The sequence below is a fragment of the Garra rufa genome, chromosome 18 (genome assembly GCF_049309525.1).
Source record: "Garra rufa chromosome 18, GarRuf1.0, whole genome shotgun sequence".
Classification (NCBI taxonomy): domain Eukaryota; kingdom Metazoa; phylum Chordata; class Actinopteri; order Cypriniformes; family Cyprinidae; genus Garra; species Garra rufa.
This window is the reverse complement of record NC_133378.1, coordinates 11,639,281-11,664,054: the sequence shown is the minus strand read 5'-3', so window position 1 is coordinate 11,664,054 and position 24,774 is coordinate 11,639,281. Positions and strand designations below refer to the sequence as shown.

Sequence of the window (24,774 nt, the reverse complement as noted above, 5' to 3'; positions counted from 1 at the left end):
TAAGGTTGCTTTGACCAAACTTGTATTGTAAAAAGCGCTGTATAAATAATCTTGACTTGACTTGACCTGACTTTTCAAAAGCATGCAGATAAGTACCATTGAAAGGACTACCTACTGCCATGGAAACCACTCTTAAACTATTTCAGTACATTTTCAGAACTTACAGGATATTGTATCTGACCGGGTTCCCAAACTCAAACACAAAACACAAAAAAACATGGAAACTAAAAACTAAAAAGCAAACATGATACAAACTCAAACACAAAACACAAACAAACATGCAAACTTAAAACTAAAAAGCAAACACGACACAAACTCAAACACAAAACACAAACAAACATGCAAAGTAAAAACTAAAAAGCAAACACGACACAAACTCAAACACAAAACACAAACAAACATGCAAACTAAAAACTAAAAAGCAAACACGACACAAACTCAAACACAAAACACAAACAAACATGTAAACTAAAAACTAAAAAGCAAACACGACACAAACTCAAACACAAAACACAAACAAACATGCAAACTAAAAACTAAAAAGCAAACACATGATGCAAACTCAAACACAAAACACAATCATGCAGACTAAAACACAAACATACATGCAAAATAAAACACAAAAAGAAAACACATTATGCAAACTCAAACACAAAACACAAGCAAACGACAAATTAAAAACATGTAAAAAATATTGTCACTAAAATTTTTGTTTTGTCAAAACACAAACATGTACGATCATGCTGCTCACGTATTATTGTAGCCCAATTTGTGCTGAATACATTATAATCATAACCATAAATATGTTTTAAGGTGCTGGAAACACACAAATGTCAGGGTAGGACAAAACATCAGCAGCGTTCCCAAACCCCCTCAGACCCCAGAGGGTTAAAATAGATGGTGTAACATATATATAATTATACATGACATCAAAGTAACAAACATGTTACTACAGCTAAACAAATCATTTATTGTACATTGTACTTAAACATGTATTCAACATTTAAGTTTATTGAACACATAATCCACTTATTTTAAAGATGATACTAAACATCACCATGTTTATAAAAATAAACATTTACAATACTTTTATGTGATCATAAATTTAAAACATAGTAACAAACATGTTATTACAGCAAAATAAATCATTATACCATGTTCATTTTATAATTTTAAGTTTATTGAAGTTATAAAACATAGTAACAAACAAGTTACTGCAACTAAACAAATCATTCATTGTACATCTTAAACATGTATTCAACATTTAAGTTTATTGAGCTCATAAAACACATAATTCACTTATTTTAAAGATGATACTACACATCTCCATGTTTATAAAAATAATAATTTACAATACTTTTAGGTGATCATAAATATAAAACATAGTAACAAACATGTTACTACAGCAAAACAAATCATTATACCATGATCATTTTATATTTTTAAGTTTATTGAAGTTATAAAACATAGTAACAAACAAGTTACTGCAACTAAACAAATCATTAATTGTACATCTTAAACATGTGTTCAACATTCAACCCCGGCACCCTGGTCCCTGAGCCTCCTCCACCCTTGGAGATTGATGGCGCACCTGCATACTCAGTTAACGAGGTCCTGGACTCATGCTGCAGATGGGTCAGTTGCAATATTTGGTGGACTGGGAGTGCTACGGACCAGAGGAGAAACCTTGGGTGGCCTCTGAGGATATACACGTGCTGGTCATATAATTAGAATATCTTCAAAAAGTTGATTTATTTCACTAGTTCCATTCAAGAAGTGAAACTTGTACCATGTATACATTTATTCCACACAAACTGATATATTTCAATTGTTTATTTCATTTAATTGTGATGATTGTAACTGACAACTAATGAAAACCCCAATTCATCGTCTCAGAAAATTTGAATATTGTGAAAAGGTTCAGTATTGAAGACACCTGGTGCCACACTCTAATCAGCTAATTAACTCAAAATACCTGCAAAGGCCTTTAAATGGTCTCTCAGTCTAGTTCTGTAGGCTACACAATCATGGGGAAGACTGCTGATTTGACAGTTGTCCAAGAGACGACCATTGACACCTTGCACAAGGAGGGCAAGGCTTCCTTGCTTCCTGCTGCTGACCAACTTCATGGAGATGCAGATTTCATTTTTCAACAGGACTTAGCACCTGCCCACAGTGCCAAAGCTCCCAGTACCTGGTTTAAGGACCATGGTATCCCTGTTCTCAATTGGCCAGCAAACTCTCCTGTCCTTGACCCCATAGAAAATCTGGGGGGTATTGTGAAGAGGAAGATGCGATATGCCAGACCCAACAAAGCAGAAGATCTGAAGGCCACTATCAGACCAACCTGGGCTCTCATAACACCTGAGCAGTGCCACAGACTGAACAACTCCATGCCACACCTCATTGCTGCAGTAATTCAGGAAAAAGGAGACCCAACACCAAGTAGTGAGTGCTGTGCATGCTCATACTTTTCATGTTCATACTTTTCAGTTGGCCAATATTTCTAAAAATCCTTTCTTTGTATTGGTCTTAAGTAATATTCTAATTTTCCGAGATACTGAATTGGGTTTTTCATTAGTTGTCAGTTTTAATCATCAAAATTAAAAGAAATAAACACTTGAAATATGTGGAATAAATGTATACATTATACAAGTTTAACTTCTTGAATGGAATTAGTGAAATAAATCAACTTTTGAAGATATTCTAATTACATGACCAGCACCTGTACTGGACCCATCGCTGATCCAAGAATTTCACAGACGGGATCCTAACCGTCCAGCACCACGTCAAAGGGGTAGACCTAGGAAAAGAACACCTGGAGGTATTCATAGATAGGGGTGGGGGTTCTGTAACACATGTGGCTGGTGGCCACTCATCCGACCACTAGAGGGAGCTCTCTCCTGAATACTGACTGTGTGTTTCTTCGGTGGTTACTTCCTGTTTGCCACCATATTTGAACAGCTCTGTTTGAAGTTTTCACTGCGAAGTATTGCCAGTTCTACTGCCTTAGCAAGCGTTCTTTTCCTACTGTTTTTGGTATTTTTGTTATGATCACTGTGCTTTGTTTTATGGCAATAAAGCTCTTTCTGATTCTGATTCTGGTTTTGTTTTCTTTTTCGGACTTCCTTCTGTATTGTTTGATCCTGCCTGCCTACGAATACTGTTTTGGTTTTGTTTGCTGTGTGTAAATAAACCTCCAGCAATTGGACTTACTCTGCCTCTACGTCGTCACCTACGGCTCCCTCACAGATACAACTATTTGAAAATCTGGAATCTGAGGTTGTCAACATATCTAAATATTGAGAAAATCGCCTTCAGTCCAAATTAAGTTCTTAGCAATGCATATTACAAATTAAAAATTACGCTTTGATTAATTTATGGTAGGAAATTTACAAAATATCTTCATGGAACATGATCTTTGCTTACTATCCTAATGATTCTTGGCATAAAAAAAAAAATCAATTAATTTGACCCATACAAAGAATTTTTGGCTATTGCTACAAATATACTTGCTAATACTGGTTTTGTATTTGCATCACATTGTTACCTTTTATGCCAATGCACAGATGTGAATCAGTGGATCTTACATCCTGACACTTAAAAAAAGGTGCTTTAAAAGGTTCTTCACAGCATTGCCATAGAACAACCATTTTTGGTTCCACAAAGAACCATTCAGTCACAGGTTCTTTAAAGAACCATGTCTTTCTTACCTTTGTCTAATCTGAAGAATCTTCTGTCATCACCGAGAACCTTTTGTGAAACAGAAAGTTTCTTCAGATGTTAAAGGTTCTTTATGGAACCATTTAGACAAAAAAGGTTCTTCATTGTGAGCACCTTTATTTTTAATAGTGTAGGTCACATACAGCTTCAATCAAACAGTTTCATACAGTTTCTAGGAGCTCTTCATTCACATCCTCATTGTACAGTTCTAAGGTCTGAAGGCATTCATGTGGAATCATACAGGAGAAGCCAGTCAGTTGAGTTTGTGGCAAAACCTTTTACATCTGCATACAATAATTCAAATTCAGAAGAACTGAAATGACAACATGTCATGTTTGTTCAAAATGCAACTGTCATGTGTTTCATCACTGAGAATTTGTTAAAAATTCTGTGGAAAATTCTTGTCTTGTCTCATGACACCCATACTAGTGAATAGGCCTACGGGGTTCCTGTAATCTAAAGTGTTACGAAAGTTTGAAATTTTTTTAAAAGAGTTCACAATTTTCTTCCTTAGAAGAAAGAAAGTCATACAAGGAGTGAATATGGAAGACGCCCTGTCAAGAATGATTAATGGCTTTGACCTTTTGACCTTTCCCCCTCCCCCATGCCCCTCCCCCCTGGGGCCCGCCCACGTAGAGCCCGACCACGTGTTTGCCCCCGCGCTGACCTAGTGAACTCTACTGACCTTGTTTGATGGATTGACCAGGTGCAATGTCAACCGATGACAGGTTTATGGGTTTTTGCGACGATTTACGATGGGGGTTTACCCGGTGCAACATCAACGGATGACAGGTTTACGATTGTTCCAACAATTTATGAGATGCTAACCCCAGGTGCGGGATTAACTTCTGACGGGTTTATCGGTTGTTGCGACAAATTTATGATGGGGTTTACCCGGTGCCACGTCATGCTATATCCTGGGGGTAGTTAAATATGTTGTTTTTGCCCGGGTAGTCCGGTTTTGAGTGTCATCAGGGTGGAGGATTATTGACTGTTTGCGTGACCATCCGGACAAACAGGAAAGTAGGCTCTGAAGAATGTTGAGGGCTTGGGTATCAGGTTGCATCATGTTGCTCACTTCAAAAAGATGAGCATAAACAATTTTAAAATGAGTACCAATTATAAAGTATATATATATATATATATATATATATATATATATATATATATATATATATATATATATTATTAATAATAATAATAATAATAATAATAATAACAATAATATAATAAACAATATTCCTATCATTGAAAGTAAATCATTAAAAAATTCCCTTACCTTTTTCAGTTTATGGGGTAATATTAAAAATTGTCTCCGTCTGCGTGCGTGTGTCTGTGGCCCTCTTGCTCTCATACTCTCTCCTCAGTGTGCGTGTGTGCAACAAGAGCACATGTCAACAGAACCATTTGAACATCTTATATGTAAAAGTACCTGTACATGTAATGGCTGTATATAAAATACTTTTTCAACAATATATTAGTTGATATAAAAAATAGTTATTATTGAAAAGTCTCTAATAACACAAGTTACGAGTGCGGTTCTATTTGAGCGGGGCTTCTGTGTCTCACCCGCTCCTGTCATTTTTGCAGGGGAGTTCTAGCCACATTCCCATGCTATACATCTGTTTTAAGAAATCTCCCTCGCCTTTTCCAGTCTAGGGAGTAAAAAGAGAGGGTTTGCAAACATTTTAAATGTAACACATTTATTTCATAGTTACTTTAAATAAACATAATGCAACTTATTCCTCCTGGCGTATGCATATATTTTAGCTTAACCGTAATTTATTTCAGATCAAACACTTTAGTCTTTTATTTTATCCATAGCCGTATGATGAAATATATCAACAAAGTCTTTCTCTAATGTTTTAAAAATATAAATGATAACACTTGGGCCCATCAGTGTAGCTTAATCATGTATACATTCAGTCCTCCAAGTCTTATTCTCTTCTTTAAAAAGAAATGAATATAAACGATGTGATCACACATGATATAAAACAAAGCAAAACATTTAGACTAGTTTTTAGGTAGTAGTAAATATTGTAATGGGGAGCCAGCAATGTCAAAATAAGTAAAGGGAAAAAAATATATATATTTTAACAGACCAAACCATGAGGATTATGGAGACCTGGACATGCATGGACATGTCTTTTTGATACTGTATCAACCCCTTAACCTGTCCAATCACAGTACACTTTCTCTATTCCTGTATTTTTTAATAAACATCATTTACTATATTTTTATAAAGTTTTTGTTCCGTACAAAGTGAACACCTACCCATCACACAAAAAGTTCCACATACTTCCATTTGTAATAAAATATTGTAAGCCATCTAAAGTATTATAGTAGGACTCAAGACATTTCATCATAAATCACATTTATGTTGTTATATCAATGTAATTTCCAAATTATTATATAAATGTGTGATCTGATAAGTCCTATAAACATTTCAACCTAAAAAGTGACTCAAGCACAAACACTCACAAAAACAAACATGAAAAATAAAACACAAAAAGCAAACACAAAACACAAACAAACATGCAAACTAAAAACTAAAAAGCAAACACGACACAAACTCAAACACAAAACACAAACAAACATACAAACTAAAAACTTAAAAGCAAACACGACACAAACTCAAACACAAAACAAAAACAAACATGTAAACTAAAAACTAAAAAGCAAACACGACACAAACTCAAACACAAAACACAAACAAACATGCAAACTAAAAACTAAAAAGCAAACACATGATGCAAACTCAAACACAAAACACAATCATGCAGAGTAAAACACAAACATACATGCAAAATAAAACACAAAAAGCAAACACATTATGCAAACTCAAACACAAAACACAAGCAAAAGACAAATTAAAAACATGTAAAAAATATTGTCACTAAAATTTTTGTTTTCTCAAAACACAAACATGTACGATCACGCTGCTCACGTATTATTGTAGCCCAATTTGTGCTGAATCCATTATAATCATAATCATAAATATGTTTTAAGGTGCTGGAAACACACAAATGTCAGGGTAGGACAAAACATCAGCAGCGTTCCCAAACCCCCCTCAGACCCAGAGGGTTAAAATAGATGGTAATACATATATAATTATTTTAAAGATGATACTAAACATCACCATGTTTATAAAAATAAACATTTACAATACTTTTATGTGATCATAAATTTAAAACATAGTAGCAAACATGTTATTACAGCAAAATAAATCATTATACCATGTTCATTTTATATTTTTAAGTTTATTGAAGTTATAAAACATAGTAACAAACAAGTTACTGCAACTAAACAAATCATTCATTGTACATCTTAAACATGTATTCAACATTTAAGTTTATTGAGCTCATAAAACACATAATTCACTTATTTTAAAGATGATACTACACATCTCCATGTTTATAAAAATAATAATTTACAATACTTTTAGGTGATCATAAATATAAAACATAGTAACAAACATGTTACTACAGCAAAACAAATCATTATACCATGATCATTTTATATTTTTAAGTTTATTGAAGTTATAAAACATAGTAACAAACAAGTTACTGCAGCTAAACAAATCATTCATTGTACATCTTAAACATGTGTTCAACATTTAAGTTTATCGGAGTTATAAAGCATCAAAGTAACAAACATGTTACTACAGCTAAACAAATCATTCATTGTACATCTTAAACAAGTATTCAACATTTAAGTTTATTGAACTTATAAAACACATCATGCACTTCTTTTAAAGATGATAATAACCATCTCCATGTCTTTTATGAAAAGAAACATTTACAATAGTTTTAAGTGATCATAAAAATGGCTTACATTATTTTCTTCGAACAATGATGTCCATTCAACGGTCTTTATCAACATAATAAACATCAGGGTGAAACCTAGCAGTAGTCATAAGTCTACGGCACCTGTCATAATTTGATTGATGGCTTTGACCTTTTGACCTTTCCCCTCCCCCACGCCCCTCCCCCGCCCCTTTCCCACGGTCCCCACCCACGTGTTTGACCCCTCGTTGACCTAGTGAACTTTACTGACCTTGTTTTGATGGATTGAGCAGGTGCGACGTCAACGGCTGACAGGTTTATGGGTTGTTGAGAGGATTAACGACAGTGTTTAACAGGTGCGGGATTAATTTATGACAGGTTTATGGTTGTTGCATCAAATTTACGAGATTCATACCCAGGTGCGGGATTAACTTCTGACAGGTTAAGCAGTTGTTGCGACGATTTATGAGATTCATACCAGGTGCGGGATTAACTCCTGACAGGTTTATGGGTTTTTGCGTGACCATCCGATGTTTGTTTGTCATCCGGGTAGAGAAATACAGCAGCTGTGCGTGACCGTCCGGTGTTTGTTGAGGAATGAATGTTTGCAGAATGTTTCGGCGATTTTACGGTCTAGCCCCCACGACCGTGTTGTAGGGCATGGGTATCAGATTGCGTTCAGCATAGATAAATAGGGCTTCCCCATTAAATCTGCGGATCATCAGAGCTGTGAAATACATAGACATGGATGCGGTACACTCGCCTAAAACTCCCAAGAGGGAACGGGACGAAGAGACTATGGAAGATCTGATTAGGGCTCCGAGAAAACCATTCAGACATAAGACCTATTTGAAGTTTTTTGACGTAAATACTGTCAGCTTGAGAGAGGAAATTTACCTGAGCACTAAGGATAGCATATTCGGGTATATATTTCACAAATCGGATCGAACGGTTAGGCTCTACACATCCGCCGGTATAAGCGAATTTGTGTTGGGTCGGGACCCCTGTTTGGAATTATCTGAGGACGACTGGGAAATGTTTTACGACGACGTTTGGAAAGGTCTGCATAAAAGTAAAAGACGGTTGTATGGGGTTGATTGGGAAGGAGATGAGCCAAACACGCGGTACAGAGTGGTCGGAGACCGTACTGAGATGAATCCGGATGACCACGAGTACATATTCTTATGCGAAGACAAGACAAAGCTCACTGAGGATTCAGAGGATGAGACATGTGAGGAAGATGTTGATCCGTCTGCCCCACGAGTTATGTTCAAGGGATGCGATCTACATCTGCTTAGTCGTGTTTTTTCTAGCATAAACAAATTGTTTATATGGAACGCCAAGCATGACAGATACAGCGTGGATTAAAATGACACTTGTTTCACCCCGAACAATACATGGGTGACGTCGAGTGGGAGGTACCATCCGGGGGCCATCTGCTACAGACACTATAAAGATCAGTAAGCAGCGCTATACCACATCACATATCCACCATGTCTCAAGACGGCGACGATGGTTTATGCTGCGATTGCGGTTTCCGCAACCTCAAATCTCCTTACAACCTCGAAGCTCCCGATGATAATTCTACAAATAACACCTCTTCAACTGACCTGTCCAAGGAATACATGGAAAAATTCTGCACAGAACTCGGTTACCGTAACACAAACTACCTGAAGACTTTGTGTGACACCTCAGCACACATGGGATTCGACGCCACGGACGGCTGTTTCACACGGGTCGGGTTTAAAATTATAAAAACCGCGATCGTGCTGCTGCTACAACACATCATCGACGACAAACTGAAGGAAGAGTGCGAGGGTTGTGCTACGGGTCATCCGAGCCAGTTGCAACATTCCTGTCTGTTTGAACCTTCTTCCTACTATTTTGACCTACGTTTTGACGAGCTGACCCGTAAACTGTTCAAACCGGATTTCCAGAACATTATCGATTTCACTCTGCGACGCTGCGGTCTGACGAGCAACAATGTTCTGAGGATTCAAGGAACTACCGGCGCTATCCTGCACGAATTGAGAGAAGAGCCGTACATCGTTGCAAAGCTGGAAGAAATCAGGGAGAAGCTGCTGCAGGACAAGACCTACAAGAAAGTCATTTACGACGCTGTAGATCTCTGGCAAAGCAGTACCCCCGGACTCTGAACCTAACGGCTAAGACATGGGCTGCATGTGTAGCGTAATGAATTTTTTCAGAGACTTTGTGATCATCCCTCGTTATAAACATCAAATGATTGATATGCTACTTACGGTCATTGAGCAAGAGAGCGATCCTGAGAAAGATTACGAGGGTCAAACAAAACGTATAAAAAACCTCAAGAAACAAATGGATATTACAAGAAGTCTGACCGATTCGTGGGGGGAACTGATAGACATGTGTGTAAACAGTACTAACGATCCCTCTGTTTCATTTAAAAAAATTCTGCATGAGATCTCAGCCGCCGATGGTGAGATAGGGTATAGCGAAGTTCTCTGTCTCTGTACGTATGTAACAGATTTATGTTTGAAACCTGTTTTGAAAAATCAGAAAAACAATGTTCATAAAATGGTTGAGATTCTGGTGAACTACATGCTAGACCGTAACTATATGTCCTGTAAAAATTGTCTTTATTTGTTAGACAATCTGTAACAACATACCATCTGATTTTCATCATCATGTAATCTTTTTGAGTACTAATCTTGCTGTGTAACCATTTAAAATGTATTCTCGTTGCTGTGTAACCATTTTTACAAATATATCATTGTAACCATATGTATGCATGTTGTCCTATTATTATTTTTAATAAAAGACTTTGACGTAACGTTTGTAAGCGTTATTCTTTTCCTGAAGATTGACGTGTCAACATGTCCGAGCTCATGAAAAAGGTTTATTACACCCCTTCTAACCCAGGGTCTTTTGGCGGTAAGAAACGATTAAAAGATGCCGTCTTAAAGGATACAGGCGTACGTCTGAGCGAAAAGGATGTCTCAGACTGGTTGGCTGGAGAGGATGCATACACATTACACAGATCGGCTCCTATAAACTATAAACGCAACAGAGTAGTCGTTTATGGGATAGATATGCAATTTCAGGCGGATCTCGTCGACATGTCTGCCTATTCCAAGGAAAATGATAATTATAAATATTTTCTGACCTGTATCGATGTATTTAGTAAGTACGCATGGGCTAGAACTCTGAAAAATAAGAGCGGAGTGGAGGTTACAAAAGCGTTCAAGTCTATACTCGATGAGGGACGTGTTCCAAAGAAATTACAGACGGATAAGGGTACAGAATTTTTAAACAAACATTTTCAAGATTTGATGAAAAAACACAACATTCATCATTTTGTGACGGCTACTGATCTCAAGGCGTCCATCGCGGAACGTCTCAACCGGACGGTTAAATCACGTATCGCTAGGTTTTCAACCGCTACTAATTCTCAGAGATACATAGACGTTTTGCAAGATGTTATGCAGGGGTACAACTCCAGCTATCATCGTAGTATTAAGATGAGACCTGTGGATGTCTGCAAAGAAAACGAAGGCATTGTGTTTCAAAACTTGTACGGTAATGTGAAGAAGAACGATCAACCCTCGTTTAAATATAAAGTAGGCGATGTGGTTAGGATTTCTAAAGTGAGAGGACCGTTCGCCAAGGGTTATGACCAGAACTACACAGAGGAATTTTTTACCATATCATCGCGTATACCACGCACCCCACCCGTATACAAACTGACGGATTACGACAATGAAGTCCTTGACGGGGTGTTTTATGAACAAGAGTTACAGAAAATAATCGTAAGCGAAAACAAAGCGTTTAAGGTGGAAAAGATTTTAGGAGAGAAAAAACAAGGGCGATCTACATTAGTGTTAGTGAAATGGCTAGGATGGCCTGCTAAATTTAATAGTTATGTCAACAAGAAAACTTTGTTGGACCTGCATAAAGGTTAAAAACAGGCCTACCTTTAACAAAAAGCTTATTAGAGTAAAGACTCATCATGGACGACCACGGCTTCTATCTGACGCTACCCTGCAACGCTTCTTTGGCGATTTATCCTCAAAATCGTATATCTAGTTATACGACCAGGCTAGCAAGAACTATAAACCTTAAAGGAAATTGGGAAGTGGGACTCGCCGAGATTGAATATCCTAGATCATGGTACACCTTGAAAGACAACGAAGGTTATTTCCAACTAGCAGTATACACCCCGCCAAACCCGGTAAAAGATGGTAAACCCGACAAAGAAATAATATCAGGGAATGCCGTGATGAAGGTTCTGCAGATACAAGGAGGGTACTACGAGAGCGTTCGTTCTGTGAATCGTGCTATAACCGAGGTCATTGAGCCATCGGGGGTATTGTCTCACGACCCATTAAAAAACAGAGTTCAACTGGTAGCAAAATCCAACATTTCATTAAGATTCAGCGGTAAACTCGCCGCTATTTTAGGGGTAAAACCCAACATACCTTTAGGACCGTCCAGCTATCCTGAAAAAGACGATCCAAAGGTTATTATTACGGATGCTCCTCACCAGGCCGATATCAACGGGGGTTTCTACACCATGTATGTTTATACAGATATTATTGAGTATCAATCGGTGGGTGATTCGTACGTCCCCCTTTTAAGATGTGTACATATAACGAGACACGGCGATAAAACAGTCAGTGTCAGATACGACAAACCCCATTACGTGTCGGTCAACAAGTCGCTCATCACGGACATCACCGTAGAATTAAAGGACGATCAAAACCGTGAAATACCATTTTCTTACGGTAAAGTCATCGTGAAGCTACACTTTAGACCCGTGAAATAAACCGCTTTAAAAATGGCTTACTACACGCCGCGTGGGACGGACGTCTCCAATTACATAGACTATTACCGAAATCAGGCCGGATGCGGACTTCCGGGATACGCGGGAGGCGCTGTTATGTACGGCGCAGGTATAGGTGGCCTTTTTAAAGGACTGTTTAGGCTAGCTGTACCGTTGTTAAAAAGAGGTTTCAATATAGCTAAACCTCATCTAAAATCGGCCGCCAAAAATATAGCTACTGACGTCATTTCAAGTGTGATGTCAAGATCATCCGACGACAACCTCAAAGCTCAAGACGGTTCAGGACTCATGGTCATGGCTCGTAAGAGATTGTCTAAACCTCCCGGTATAAGAAGGCGTGGTCAATCAATAAAGAGAGCAAAGAAAACAAAGCGCACCTCCAAGAAGACCACAGTCACGAGCCGTAAGCGTAAGAAGTCTGTGAAGAGAAACGCTACGAAATTCGTAAAAACCATATTCTAACATGGCTCTACTGCACCGCATGTCTGGGGAGTGTATTAAGTCGGAGCTGGATTTGTTCACAGTACCGATGACCCAAACGGTTATCGAGAAAAATGCCTATTTAGAAGTACCTCCTTTATCGGCCATATCGGAATCGTCGCCTCTGGAGTTTTTCATCGCAGGGACCGGGGAAGATTACATTGACCTCAATAACACGCTGCTTTTTCTAAGACTTAAAATCACAAAACCTAACGGGGGCGATATAGCCGACACCGCAAAGGTTGGTCTAATTAATTACCCTGGGGCCACTATATTTTCGCAAGTAGACATCAGCCTTGGGGATCGATTGATATCTCAGAGCTCGAGCACTTACCCATACCGATGTATCATCGAGAGTCTTATCAACTACAGCAAAGACACACTGGAGACGCTTTTCTCATCTGGGTTGTTTTTCAAAGACACAGCGGGTAACATGGACGAAACCGACCCCACAGGTCGCAACAATGGACTAACCAAGAGATCTCGCTACACTACCGGAAGCAAAGTAGTGGAACTGCTAGCGCCTATTCACAGCGATATTTTCTTTCAGGAAAAATTAATGCTAAACGGAGTCGACATAAAAATACGAATGATCAAAGGTAAAGACGAATTCTGCTTGATGACCGGAGACGACGAGGCTTATAAATTAAATATTGTGTCAGCCTCACTTTTTGTCAAGAAAGTCACTGTATCACCGTCCGTGAGACTAGCGCATGCCCAGACCCTGCTCACGACGACGGCAAAGTACCCCATAGACAGGGTATGCCTGAAAAATTTCTCCATACCCTCAGGGTCCCGCGTCACGAATCAAGAAAATTTGTTTTTGGGGACATTGCCAAAATCAATCGTTCTGGCTATGGTGGATAACGACGCCTTCACCGGGGCCTATGATAAAAATCTGTTTGCGTTTAAACATTACGATTTGGAATTCCTGGCCCTCTACGTAGACGGTCAACAAATACCTGCCAAACCTCTACAACCGAACTTTTCCTCAGGAGCCGCCGTGAGAGAGTTTTATCAGTTGGCTACAGCGACCGGTAGACATCTTAAAAATCAGGCTCTCTCTATAAACAGAGAGGAATTTCTGAAAGGCTATTCGCTTTACGCCTTTAACCTCACACCCGACGAAGACTGCGGTCAGCACATATCCCTCGTCAAGTCAGGCAATATCAGACTGGAAGTACGGTTCAAACAACCATTGGTGCATACTATAAATCTTCTGACCTACGCCGTTTTTGACAGCTTGCTCGAAATATCTAATCGCAGACAAGTCCTGCTTGATTACTACTGAACAGAAAATGAACACCTTGCAACTTACGGCTATTATGGACAAAATATCTTGTAACACTCATTTTCTCGGAGTCCTTCCTTGCGATCACTTACCTGAAACACCTCTAAAAAGCTTACCCGCGATGACCATCGTTAACACGGATCCGTCAGACTCGGAGGGGGAACACTGGATAGCCGTTTATTTGACTCGAGAGGGGTCAGGATGTTTTTTCGACAGTTACGGCAATACCCCTGATAGTGAACACTTTCCACCGTACATCAAAAACTTTTTAACAACCAACGCTAGCGTTGTATTATATTCTACCAGACAGGTCCAGGATTTTACATCAAACGTATGCGGTCAGCATTGTGTGTTTTTCCTGTATCATTTAGCCAGGGGTCATGACTATAACTATGTGATGAACTTGTACGATGATGATTATATTAAAAATGATAAAATGGTAACGCTCTTTGTGAAAAAAATACAATCTAAGAATGTGTGTCAAGAAAAAATGTTTTCGTGTATTCATTGTATACAAACATGTAATACATTCAGGATGCATAACCATAAATAAAAACGCTTAAACCAAAATACCAGTTTCACAGACAATTTATTTTAACAATGGATGTACATACAAATTTATTTTAACAACATGCATACATCACATTAAAATTCCAACCATTGTCTACGATCAATAGTCGGTGATTTGAACACTGGCTCATCTGCCATAATACGCGATAGTCTCTTTTTAATTGCCTTTTTAGAAGACGAACCAGTCTCAGGCATCTGTGCGAGGTCTCCGGGTTTGTTTTTTAAATATCCGATTGTACGTCTAACGTCCTGATTAGGTACCATAGAAAACGGTATGTTTAATTCAGCGAACGCTTGTAAAAACTCTGACCATCCTAATGGTCTTCTGTCATTGCGGACCTGGTGTGGCGCCGTGATGTTTTTTATCAAATCGACCATATGTGAGCCGTGTAAGGTTTTACCCTTAAACACAAATTCCCCCGTGTCATTCCACGTGCTCAGTCCTTTAGCTTTAGACATTTTGTCTAATATGTACCGACTGTTTTTCATGCTTCGCGATGGTACGTTCTTCAGAACTTCAGCTACGACGTCTTCTGTACCCTTGTCGTTTCCAGGGGTAACGATGGGGTGATCGTCTTTATGACCGATGTCATTAGACGGTAACGATAAAGTTAATACGTTACTCTCTCGATCACCTTGTTTAACGATCGTTAAAAACCGGGTTAGAATGCTTGAGTAGAGTTTGGCTTTTTCGTGTTGATCCAAGTCTTTTCTAAGTAAAATATTTCTTATGGCGGAATCCAGATCGGTCTCTACAACCTGTTGAATGTTCTCTCGAGGGGTTACGGATTGCATCTTTTCCAGCTGATTCTGAGGTACAAGATACATCTTTTCGGCATATTCCATGTTTATCCCCTGCTTCCTGATATCAGACTGGAAATAAAGGGTACGGCCACGCTTAGGAGTGGTAAAAGAAATCCCCCGCTCTGGTTGACGAAACGTTTCTTGACCCCTATACCGATTTTCTTATTGGCGAGAAATTTAATATCCGATTTTTTCCTTTTCAGTTTTTGGTACTGTTGCTTAGTGATCGGGATCGTACCGTAAAGAATGTTTAAGGCTACTTCGCAGAGTGCTAAAATGAGCTCGTCGGACGATGACTGTAAAATAAGACGTCGTTGTTTAGGCGTGGCTTTATGTAGCATCTTTAAAAGAGGTAGGTGCTTACAAAGTTTAGCGGACATGATCACAATCTTTTCTTCGGGAGGTAAACCACTTGGCGATCGGAAAGCAACCCCGTTCTGAGTCTGTATTGTTCCGGCGTATCCGCTTTATAGTCTATCATGAGATATCCGTAGGGTCTGCTGGTTGCGTCGCGATAGCATTCCATAAAGTATTTCACATTTAAAGGGAACATTTGTTTCCCTAACGTCATGACTTGATTAGCATCACGGCAATTTTTAAACAAAAATAAATAGCTGGTGTTTAAGCTGATGGTTCTGCTTGATTTCCCTTGAACGAATACATTTTGTACAATATAAATAACGCTTAAATTACGATGGTGTACATACTGAGTGAAGACTTTTTGGACTTGAATATTCCCACTAGCTTCGCTCATCATATCGTCCAAAATCAAAAGATTAGCCTTGTCGACAGGAAGTAACTGATCATCATTCAGAGACGATGGTATTCCTTCAATAAATTTAATGTCATACAATTTAAGCAGTTCGTCATACAGAGGTTGCCAACAATTGTAAATATATACAATGTTCTCAATTTTTTCAGAAATCATATTTAAGCCGTTTTCCATTAAGCGTTTCACAAAAAATGTTTTCCCCGATCTCGAAGGTCCGCTGATAACGCAGGAAAATGGATGTCTTAGTCTTGTGTCAAATTCGGAAACCTCCCGAATTCCTCTAGGCATTGTCATATCAGTAGCCATAAGGAACTGTAGTGAAATCGGGTAAAAGTCTACGTTTATTGTACACCACTTTGAACCTTTTTTCGACTGACTTGTTGTGCAACGTGAGACTCTTTTTATTCCTCACAATGTCTTCGGAGTAAGCGGTGATGTATTGCGTATTATCGTGAGACGACACATAGCTGTTCACCAGACCAATCAGTGTGTCTAACCGGATAGCTTGGGAATTTTTAGCGTTCAAAGTTATACCCTTCGCTTTCATGCAAACTTTTCCTTTCGCGGTCCGAAACCCGTAAGATTTTGGGCCGGAGGAAGAGAATTCCGTTATGTAATCCCCGTCCCCTATTTCGTCCGTCAAATCCCCCAAATGATTCCCCAGAGGAGGCATCCAATCACCTTCCCTAGACACAAAAATACAGCTGTCCGTGTCGAAGTACAGAACACGCTCTCCGAGTTTGTCGATCAGGTCGTACAACTCCAGTCGTGCATGCGCCGTCGTAAACGCTCCTATAAAAACGTTAATGTCGCGAGTCTGTCGATCCCCCTCTTTGGCATCCTGATGTTGCACGAGTGCAACGTCATCTGAGACGAAAGTGAAAAATTTCAAAGTTTCAGTTTTACCAAAAACTATTCTGGCGAACTCTTCAGGATCTTTCACGAGCGTCGTCTGCGGCAGATTCTGCCTCATGGAGAAGCGTCCCCAAAGACTATTGAGCAATAATTTATTTATGGCTCTTTGAGCGGGGTTGTGGGAGATTTTTTCGGGGTCGAGACGAATACCCTCTTTTTCATAATATTCCTGGATGTAGGCCTCTTTGTCGGCCTCTGTGACGACGTCTGTCGGATAGCCTGATGCTTGTTGTTTCAAACGTAAAAACGTCTTTACGTAATCGCAAAACAGTTTGTCCGTTTGTTGCGGAAAATGCCAAACTTCATCGACTTTAGCCAAGACGTAGCCCTTCTGGAGCGCTTTTAAAAGCTCAATAGTAACCCAGCATCCTGAGAGAGCCCTCTCCTCGTCCGAGTGGGTGCAGTCGGTTGTTTGATTTTCGTCGTACGCGCAAGTACGACATAAGGTAAATACCAATTTCCCGTGGAATCGCATGGGAAGAATTGGATGAAATAATTTGCGAGGGGGGTATACGGTAGCTTTGATGAGTCCGTAATAGTTTTCAATCGGTTCAAAATTGCTATAAATGATTTGGGGATGCCCGATCGGATAGCTCTTACGAGCCTGGCATGAAGGGTATAAGCTTGTAAAGTCAACGTAGCTTATTTTCTCGCCGTCGGTCGTTTTGTGGTACAATTTACACGCGTTAGTACGTCCGCCGTACAGCGCATCTCTAGGTTTTAGTCTTTCAGGAGCGGAATAAGTACTCATAAACTCCATCACAGCGGGGTCTGAACGTTTCATTTCCTTCCAGTCACATTCCCAAAGAACCTCCATTTTCAACCCGTAAGCGTTTTGCAGAATTTCGATCTTGTCGTCAAACTGTCTCCTTAGAACACCAAACGGTATTAAGGACAATGGGTGGGTATCATGGGGCTCACAGCAACGTTCACAGCCGTGCCAGAGACATCCGCAGAATTCTAGACCGTACCTCGTACCGTTCTGTTCGTAGTAACCGTCTAAAAAGTAGCTACCTATTTGCATTTCGCCATGATTTAGAGCGTGGTGAATGTCGATGTTTCGGATGTTTTTCACGTACTCGAGCCATTCGATCGAAGCGTTAGAGTATGTTTTACTGTGTTGTACGTACATTTTGTCGTGAGTTAGAGCTAGCGTGTCTCTCTCCAGGTAATGTGTTTTGAAGACCCCCATGCAGCAGCTCGCGAGAGTAGTAAAGCTGAACGGGTCGAGTTCGGTGCATTCTATAAAGGCTCTTCTGTATTTCATGCATGCCTCACGTAATAAAACTACATCATTTACACCGTACTCGTACAATTGTTCTCTGAAATTGAAAGTTTTACCCGAGACCGCGCTATACCATTCATTAAACTTTGCCTGATTTTTATCCGTCATGTTTTCGTACCCGTAGAACTTTTTGTCAGGGTAAGACCCCACGTAACAGGCATTTTCCAACCTATTGAAATGATGGGGAAAGTAACCTTTTTCCTTCGTGTCCAGGTTTAGAGCCTCGGGCATCTTAGACAGAGCCATCGGTATGAAACTGTAGCTGTCTATGTATCGTTGTGAAAAAGTCTCGTCGTACATGAAGATTAATTTACAACCTTGCATGATGATGTTGAGAGTAAGACCTGCTTTGCAAAAATATTCGAGAAGTAGAAAAGAGTCAAATCTGGAAGCGTAATGGGCTATGAAACAGTAGCCTTTGTATCGGGGTTGCCTAAATCGTACGATCAGTTGCTCTACGCAATTAGTTCCTTCGGCCACAAATCGTTCACCGTCGTAGGTGATGGCACAAACAAAATTTGCGACGTGCCGTCCGTTTTCGTAGCACGATTCAAAATCATAAAAAATTAGACGTTCGCTAGGATCCTTAGCCGTTTGAGGCTGTATGAAGCATAAATGTTTCCCTTGATCATGCAGTTTTTCACCGCAATTGTGGCAGCGACTAGGGGAGCATTTGTGTCCTCCACTATTGGCTGTAATCTCGTACCGCCTGTTACACAGTTTGCAATATTTTATAGTATCGCAAGCCGATTTTTCTTTGCCGGGTCGTGCTTTCTTGTGCATGTCGTAACATCGGCTTGACTGGCAATAGCGTAGACAATCGGGACAGCGGATGATTTTTTTGGGGGTCTTAAAGCAATCCCGATCGAAACAGACGTTACAGACGTACTTGCAATAGTGGAAACTTTTTTTGGTATAACCTTTGTAGCAGTTTTGGCACACATAAGGGGTGCCTATGAATCCTGTCAGATTCAAAATCATATAGTAATGTTCGTCGTGTAAATAAAGGAACATCGTCTTTGGATGCGGCTCATCGTAATTTTTGAACGTTTCTAAAACATCTCCTGTCCTGTAAAAAACGACGATTTTGACATCCAGCAGATTCTCAAACTTTGCTATGTCGTGAAGACCGATCTTGTCTTGAATTGAAAATCCTGTATTGTTGTGGATAACCGCCGCTCTACTTTCTAACTCGCTCTCGGGGAGATGCGGGTCAAGAAATCGGGCAAGACAGATAGAAAAGCATAAATTATTACTGAAATTGGCAGGTACGAACAAATTCATCTTTTTTCTTTTAATCACCTGTTGCAGGGGTATGTCTGTAAGTTTACGTCTTTGTCCTCCTCCTCCTTGTCTATTCATGGCTACATCGAGTTCGATTTCGACCTTGTCATCAGACATTAACTGATCGTCACTTTGTAAAATTTTCTCAATTTGGTCGGTGAAAAGACTAACGTCGTAATTATTTCCGGGGGTTAAGACGATGTTAACCGGTATTTTCAAACTCTCACCCTCCATTGTTAAATTAATGACGCTAGACTCACCACCGATTTGTCTGGCGAACGACACTATTTCTTCTATTTTGTCGTGTAACAAAATTTGGTAAGCTGATAAATCCGTAGATCTTATTTCACGCATATTCATCGTCCTTCGCAATTGCACCGCATTAAATCGAGGCCGTGGTATGACGCGATAGTTGTTTACACACCCTCCGTGTCGTATCAGATCGTCGATGTTCACGGGGGCTACTTCTGTAGGGTTTGAAGGTCTTGGATCAACGTTATTAGTCATAGTATTAGTCGACGGTTGTTCGGGCTCAGTAGGGTTTTCTACGCCGGAAGTCGATGGACGTTCCGCATCGGCATGGTCTGGAGGAAGCGCTGCAGATTCGGTTAACATCCCTCCGGTTTGTTGAAGCCTTTGAATGCTTCTATTTATAGCAGTCTGTAACTGATTACACAAATCCTCGGTTAGACTTGGCTCTATCATTGCTTCTAGATCCTGCAAATTGTAACTATTTGAGGATGGAACGTAATTGAATGACGTTCGAGCGTTATTTGGACGGCCGTCTATTAATCTTTGTAAGACGTCGCACAAATTATGATGCGTCTCTGTATACATTTCAATGGTGTTTTGTATCCGATCTATGAGAGATTGGTCTGAATGACTGGTATGTGTATTCTCATCGTCCATTTTTTTATTTATTTAGAAAACTATAAAAGCAATATATTCATAAACACAAGATTATTATGACGGTAAAACAAAACTATGTATATCAAAACTAAGATTATAAGATAAGTAGAAAAATACAAAAGTGATATATTCATAAACACGAGATGTTAAAATAAGTAGAAAACTATAAAAGTTATATATTCATAAACACAAGATGTTAAAAACTAATAAGACTCTACGTATCAAAACACAGATTATAAGATACAGAAAATCACACTACAGTACATCTTTTCAATTTGAATGTTGCTCCTCATTTAAACAGCAAAGAAACCATACAATCAATCTGCGTTCCCTGTGTTGTTCGTACAGATTATCTATAATAAGATGAAGATTTGCAACCACATCCGCTTGCATGTGACGCTGTTGCGTCTCTAAATCTCGCAAACGCTGATCTAAATGACCTCTTAGCTGATAAAACCTTGCCTCAATGTGGTCGTGAACCTCATTAAAGAAGGTCTCTTGCCTGTTAAAAAATTCACGAGAGAACCTCTGAAACAGTTCGTAGCTCGGAGTTTCATTCGCAGCATTTTGACGAACCTCTGGCAATTCTTCTTCCGTTCCTTCGACTGGATCGTCCGGTTCTTGAAAAGCGAACGGCGTTTGTCTACCGTCCCTCCGCTGAGAATTATCTGGTTCGTGCTCCCAGGATGCAGTTTCCCAGTCTCTCATTTGACTCTCTGTCCAGTTTGCAGCATTATCCGTACTATCAGGCCGATCGTCTAAATAAAGAGAAAATGAAAAGGGTTATGATGGTTTTATGACAAAAAATGTTCTTAAGTAATATATGATCTTCCTACCTCGAAATATTTCGTTCTCAGGGCCTTCGTTACCAACAGATATAACTGGTTCTGCTGACCCATCTGTAAAAAAAATAAATAAATAAAAAATATTGTATAATTACGGTTGCAGACATTTAAAGACGTATAAAACGGTAAGATAGTTACCCGATATTATTTCATCCTCAATGTCGCCGTCATATGAGGATAGGTTGGATGCAGGCGGTGTATCTGTATAATAATTTGACAATTAAAAACAAATATATTTATTCTTAGTTTATTAAATAAAAGTCGAGTTACCTACCAGGCACTACCGCATCGCTACTATCTGTATGGAATAAAAATATTGTTAGATATAATTAATTAAATCATTTGTAAATAAATTGGTAAATAATTATACATACCATGAATCTCGGTGTTAATTGTGGGTTTAATGACTGCTACGGCCTTTTTCTTCCACAATGGACCTCGTGCACTGTTCTGTCCAATGTCTGAAATGGTAGGCCTCTCCTGAGCGATGCTAGGACCCTCCCACAGCTCACACGCTTCCTCGTGTGTAAGAGCTCTGATTATAACTGGTGCCTCGTCGTTAGACTCCTCACTTGCGAGATCGATGATTAAGTCTTCAGCTGGTGAGTCGTCGTGAGATTCCGCGCTTGCGAGATCGATGATTACGTCTTCAGCCGGGGGTTGAGGTATAACTATGAGAAAAAAGAGGTGCTTTAGAATAGATAATCAAAACAGTCATAATAATAGTGTAAATATATTGCACTCACTGTTTGGCCATCTAACGCCCCCGCTATTGATAGATTCTCTTGCTGTAAATATGAAATGTATGAGATATATGATATATTTACAGATGAAAACATTGTATGAATAAATGTAATACTCACCGTATAATCTAAATTGATCATATGTCATATGTTCAATAGAAATCGGTCTGTCAGTGCCTAGGACAAAATAAATAAATTAATAAAATATATATTTCGTATTAAATAGATTCATTATGAGTTATACATCACAAACAGTTAAATTAAAACAGAGTAAAAAAGCTTTTCAGAGCTGGAGGCTGTGTGCTGGCTTTTGGGCGGAGACACAGAGAGAGAGGGAGAGAGAGAGAGATGATCTGAGGCCAAATATATCTCATCATAAATGATCATTTAATAATAAATAAATTAAATATATATATATATATATATATATATATATATATATATATATATATATATTGTATTGTATATCATTACACATTAACTATATTAATGAGATGGCTATATTATTGATACATTACGAACAGTTGTAATATAGATTAAGTTAAACACTGTTAAATACGTATCATAGCTAATAAATACACACATCACCCGTTAAACTATATATTTGTTAACGATGTGACAATAGTACTGACAAACTATTGTGTTAAATCTGTGTGAATACATGTCACAATGCTACGTAAAACATATTGACTTTCAGCTTGGCTTTCAGAGCAAAGCAGAGAAACGGGGAAGGGATGGGGGTCCCGTGCACGCAGGCTTTAGGAGCAAGCGAGAGAGAAAAAGGCATGGAGGGAGAGACACAGGAAGTCTGCTAAATATACATTATAAATGATATTTAGTGATTAATAAATGGCATCATGTCTATTAATCACATCGAATCTATTAAATATAAGCGCTGATGACAGGATAGATATATAATAAAGTTAAAACATTGTTAAATCGATATAAACATAGCATAGACCTATGCTAAAAACAGTTCAGACAAATATGAACACGCAGTCAAACATACTCGTTATCATAAAATAGCATTTGAATAATAAATGGCATCGTGTCTATTAATCACATGGTACCTATTAAATATAAGCGCCGATGACAGGATAGATATATAATAATAAAGTTAAAACATTGTTAAATCGATATAAACATAGCATAGACCTATGCTAAAAACAGCTCAGACAAATATGAACACGCTGTCAAACATAGTCGCTATCATAAAATAGCATTTGATTAATAAATGGCATCATGTCTATTAATCACATCGAATCTATTAAATATAAGCGCTGATGACAGGATAGATATATAATAATAAAGTTAAAACATTGTTAAATCGATATAAACATAGCATAGACCTATGCTAAAAACAGCTCAGACAAATATGAACACGCAGTCAAACATAGTCGCTATCATAAAATAGCATTTGATTAATAAATGGCATCATGTCTATTAAACACACTATTAAATATAAGCGCTGATGACAGGATAGATATATAATAATAAAGTTAAAACATTGTTAAATCCATATAAACAGCATAGCTGCTAAAAACATCTCACATAAACATATCACAGCTATAAAATATAAGCGTTGATCACGTGCTAGCTATATAATCACAAACATGTACGAGCACGACGGCTTCGGACAATAAGTCAACTAAATATTCCTTAAATTAGATGAGTAATGAAATAGACTTACCTACCATTAATGTTGCTCATGTTTCCAGCTGAAAGAGATGTCCCACCGGTTGATGTTCCAAAAGTCTTTTACGCCGCTTCTGTTTGTCCGTCGTATTTAAAGTCTTAGAATTCACATTATACATACTTGTGCAGATTACACACATGTCTAGATACATCGTAATATTGATGAAGAGCCGGTAAAAATTCTGGAGAAACGACAACTGGTCAAATCGTACAGAACAACAAGAGATTGTTTTCAGGGTATCTACTGTATCACATGCGAGTCGCCTCTGAGCTGAGGGGGCGCGCGTCGGGGGCGAGCGGTGTCGCTGCTCAGAAGCGCGCCCCCTCACTCAGAAGGGAGGCGCGCGCTCTCTCTGACTGCACCGCATGTCTGTGGATTAAGACAGATGGTTATTAAATGTTTTATTTATTTTTCAATTCATCACAACAGCATCAACTAACATTCTTGTAAGCAGATAAACATCTGAATAACGAGGGTGTTTTTCTCACGCGATGGCTGTCTAAGACTGGGTGAAAGGTCATGAGAGCGTTAGCAAAAGTGGCTTCTCACATATGTTTAAAGAGATCCTGAGAACGGTAGCCATAGGGTTGACAGGGGATTAGTGACGGAATCATATTCTTGATGAATCACCGATCAATTCACTGGGAAAACGCCAAATGCTCACGTAGTATGCCAATCTAGATTTTTTTAAAACAGATGTAGCTACTGTGAGAAATAATTTGGATCCTCTGCAAAAATGACAGGAGTGGGTGTGAGACACAGACTAAGATGTTCTAACTGCTGTGTCTATTTGTCTCCTATTTTTTATATATCAGCTAATATATTGTTGAACAAGTATTTTATATACAGC

General features: G+C 38.9%; 2 protein-coding genes across 2 annotated transcripts in view; one reads left to right on the top strand and one right to left on the bottom strand.

The window, feature by feature from the left end:
* The window catches only part of cdh26.1 (cadherin 26, tandem duplicate 1), a 264,367-nt gene that overhangs the window by 104,224 nt on the left and 135,369 nt on the right, over positions 1–24,774 (top strand). The gene's annotated exons all lie outside the window — the stretch shown is intronic.
* LOC141291626 (uncharacterized) lies at positions 19,527–24,137 on the bottom strand. The gene is made up of 8 exons (XM_073823783.1): positions 23,923–24,137; positions 22,349–22,405; positions 22,232–22,273; positions 21,860–22,156; positions 21,760–21,783; positions 21,624–21,686; positions 21,477–21,539; positions 19,527–21,398 (listed from the first exon to the last, which is right to left on the bottom strand). Exons 1-8 carry the CDS (start codon positions 23,936–23,938, stop codon positions 20,911–20,913), a joined length of 1,050 nt encoding a protein of 349 aa, XP_073679884.1. The 5' UTR covers positions 23,939–24,137; the 3' UTR covers positions 19,527–20,910.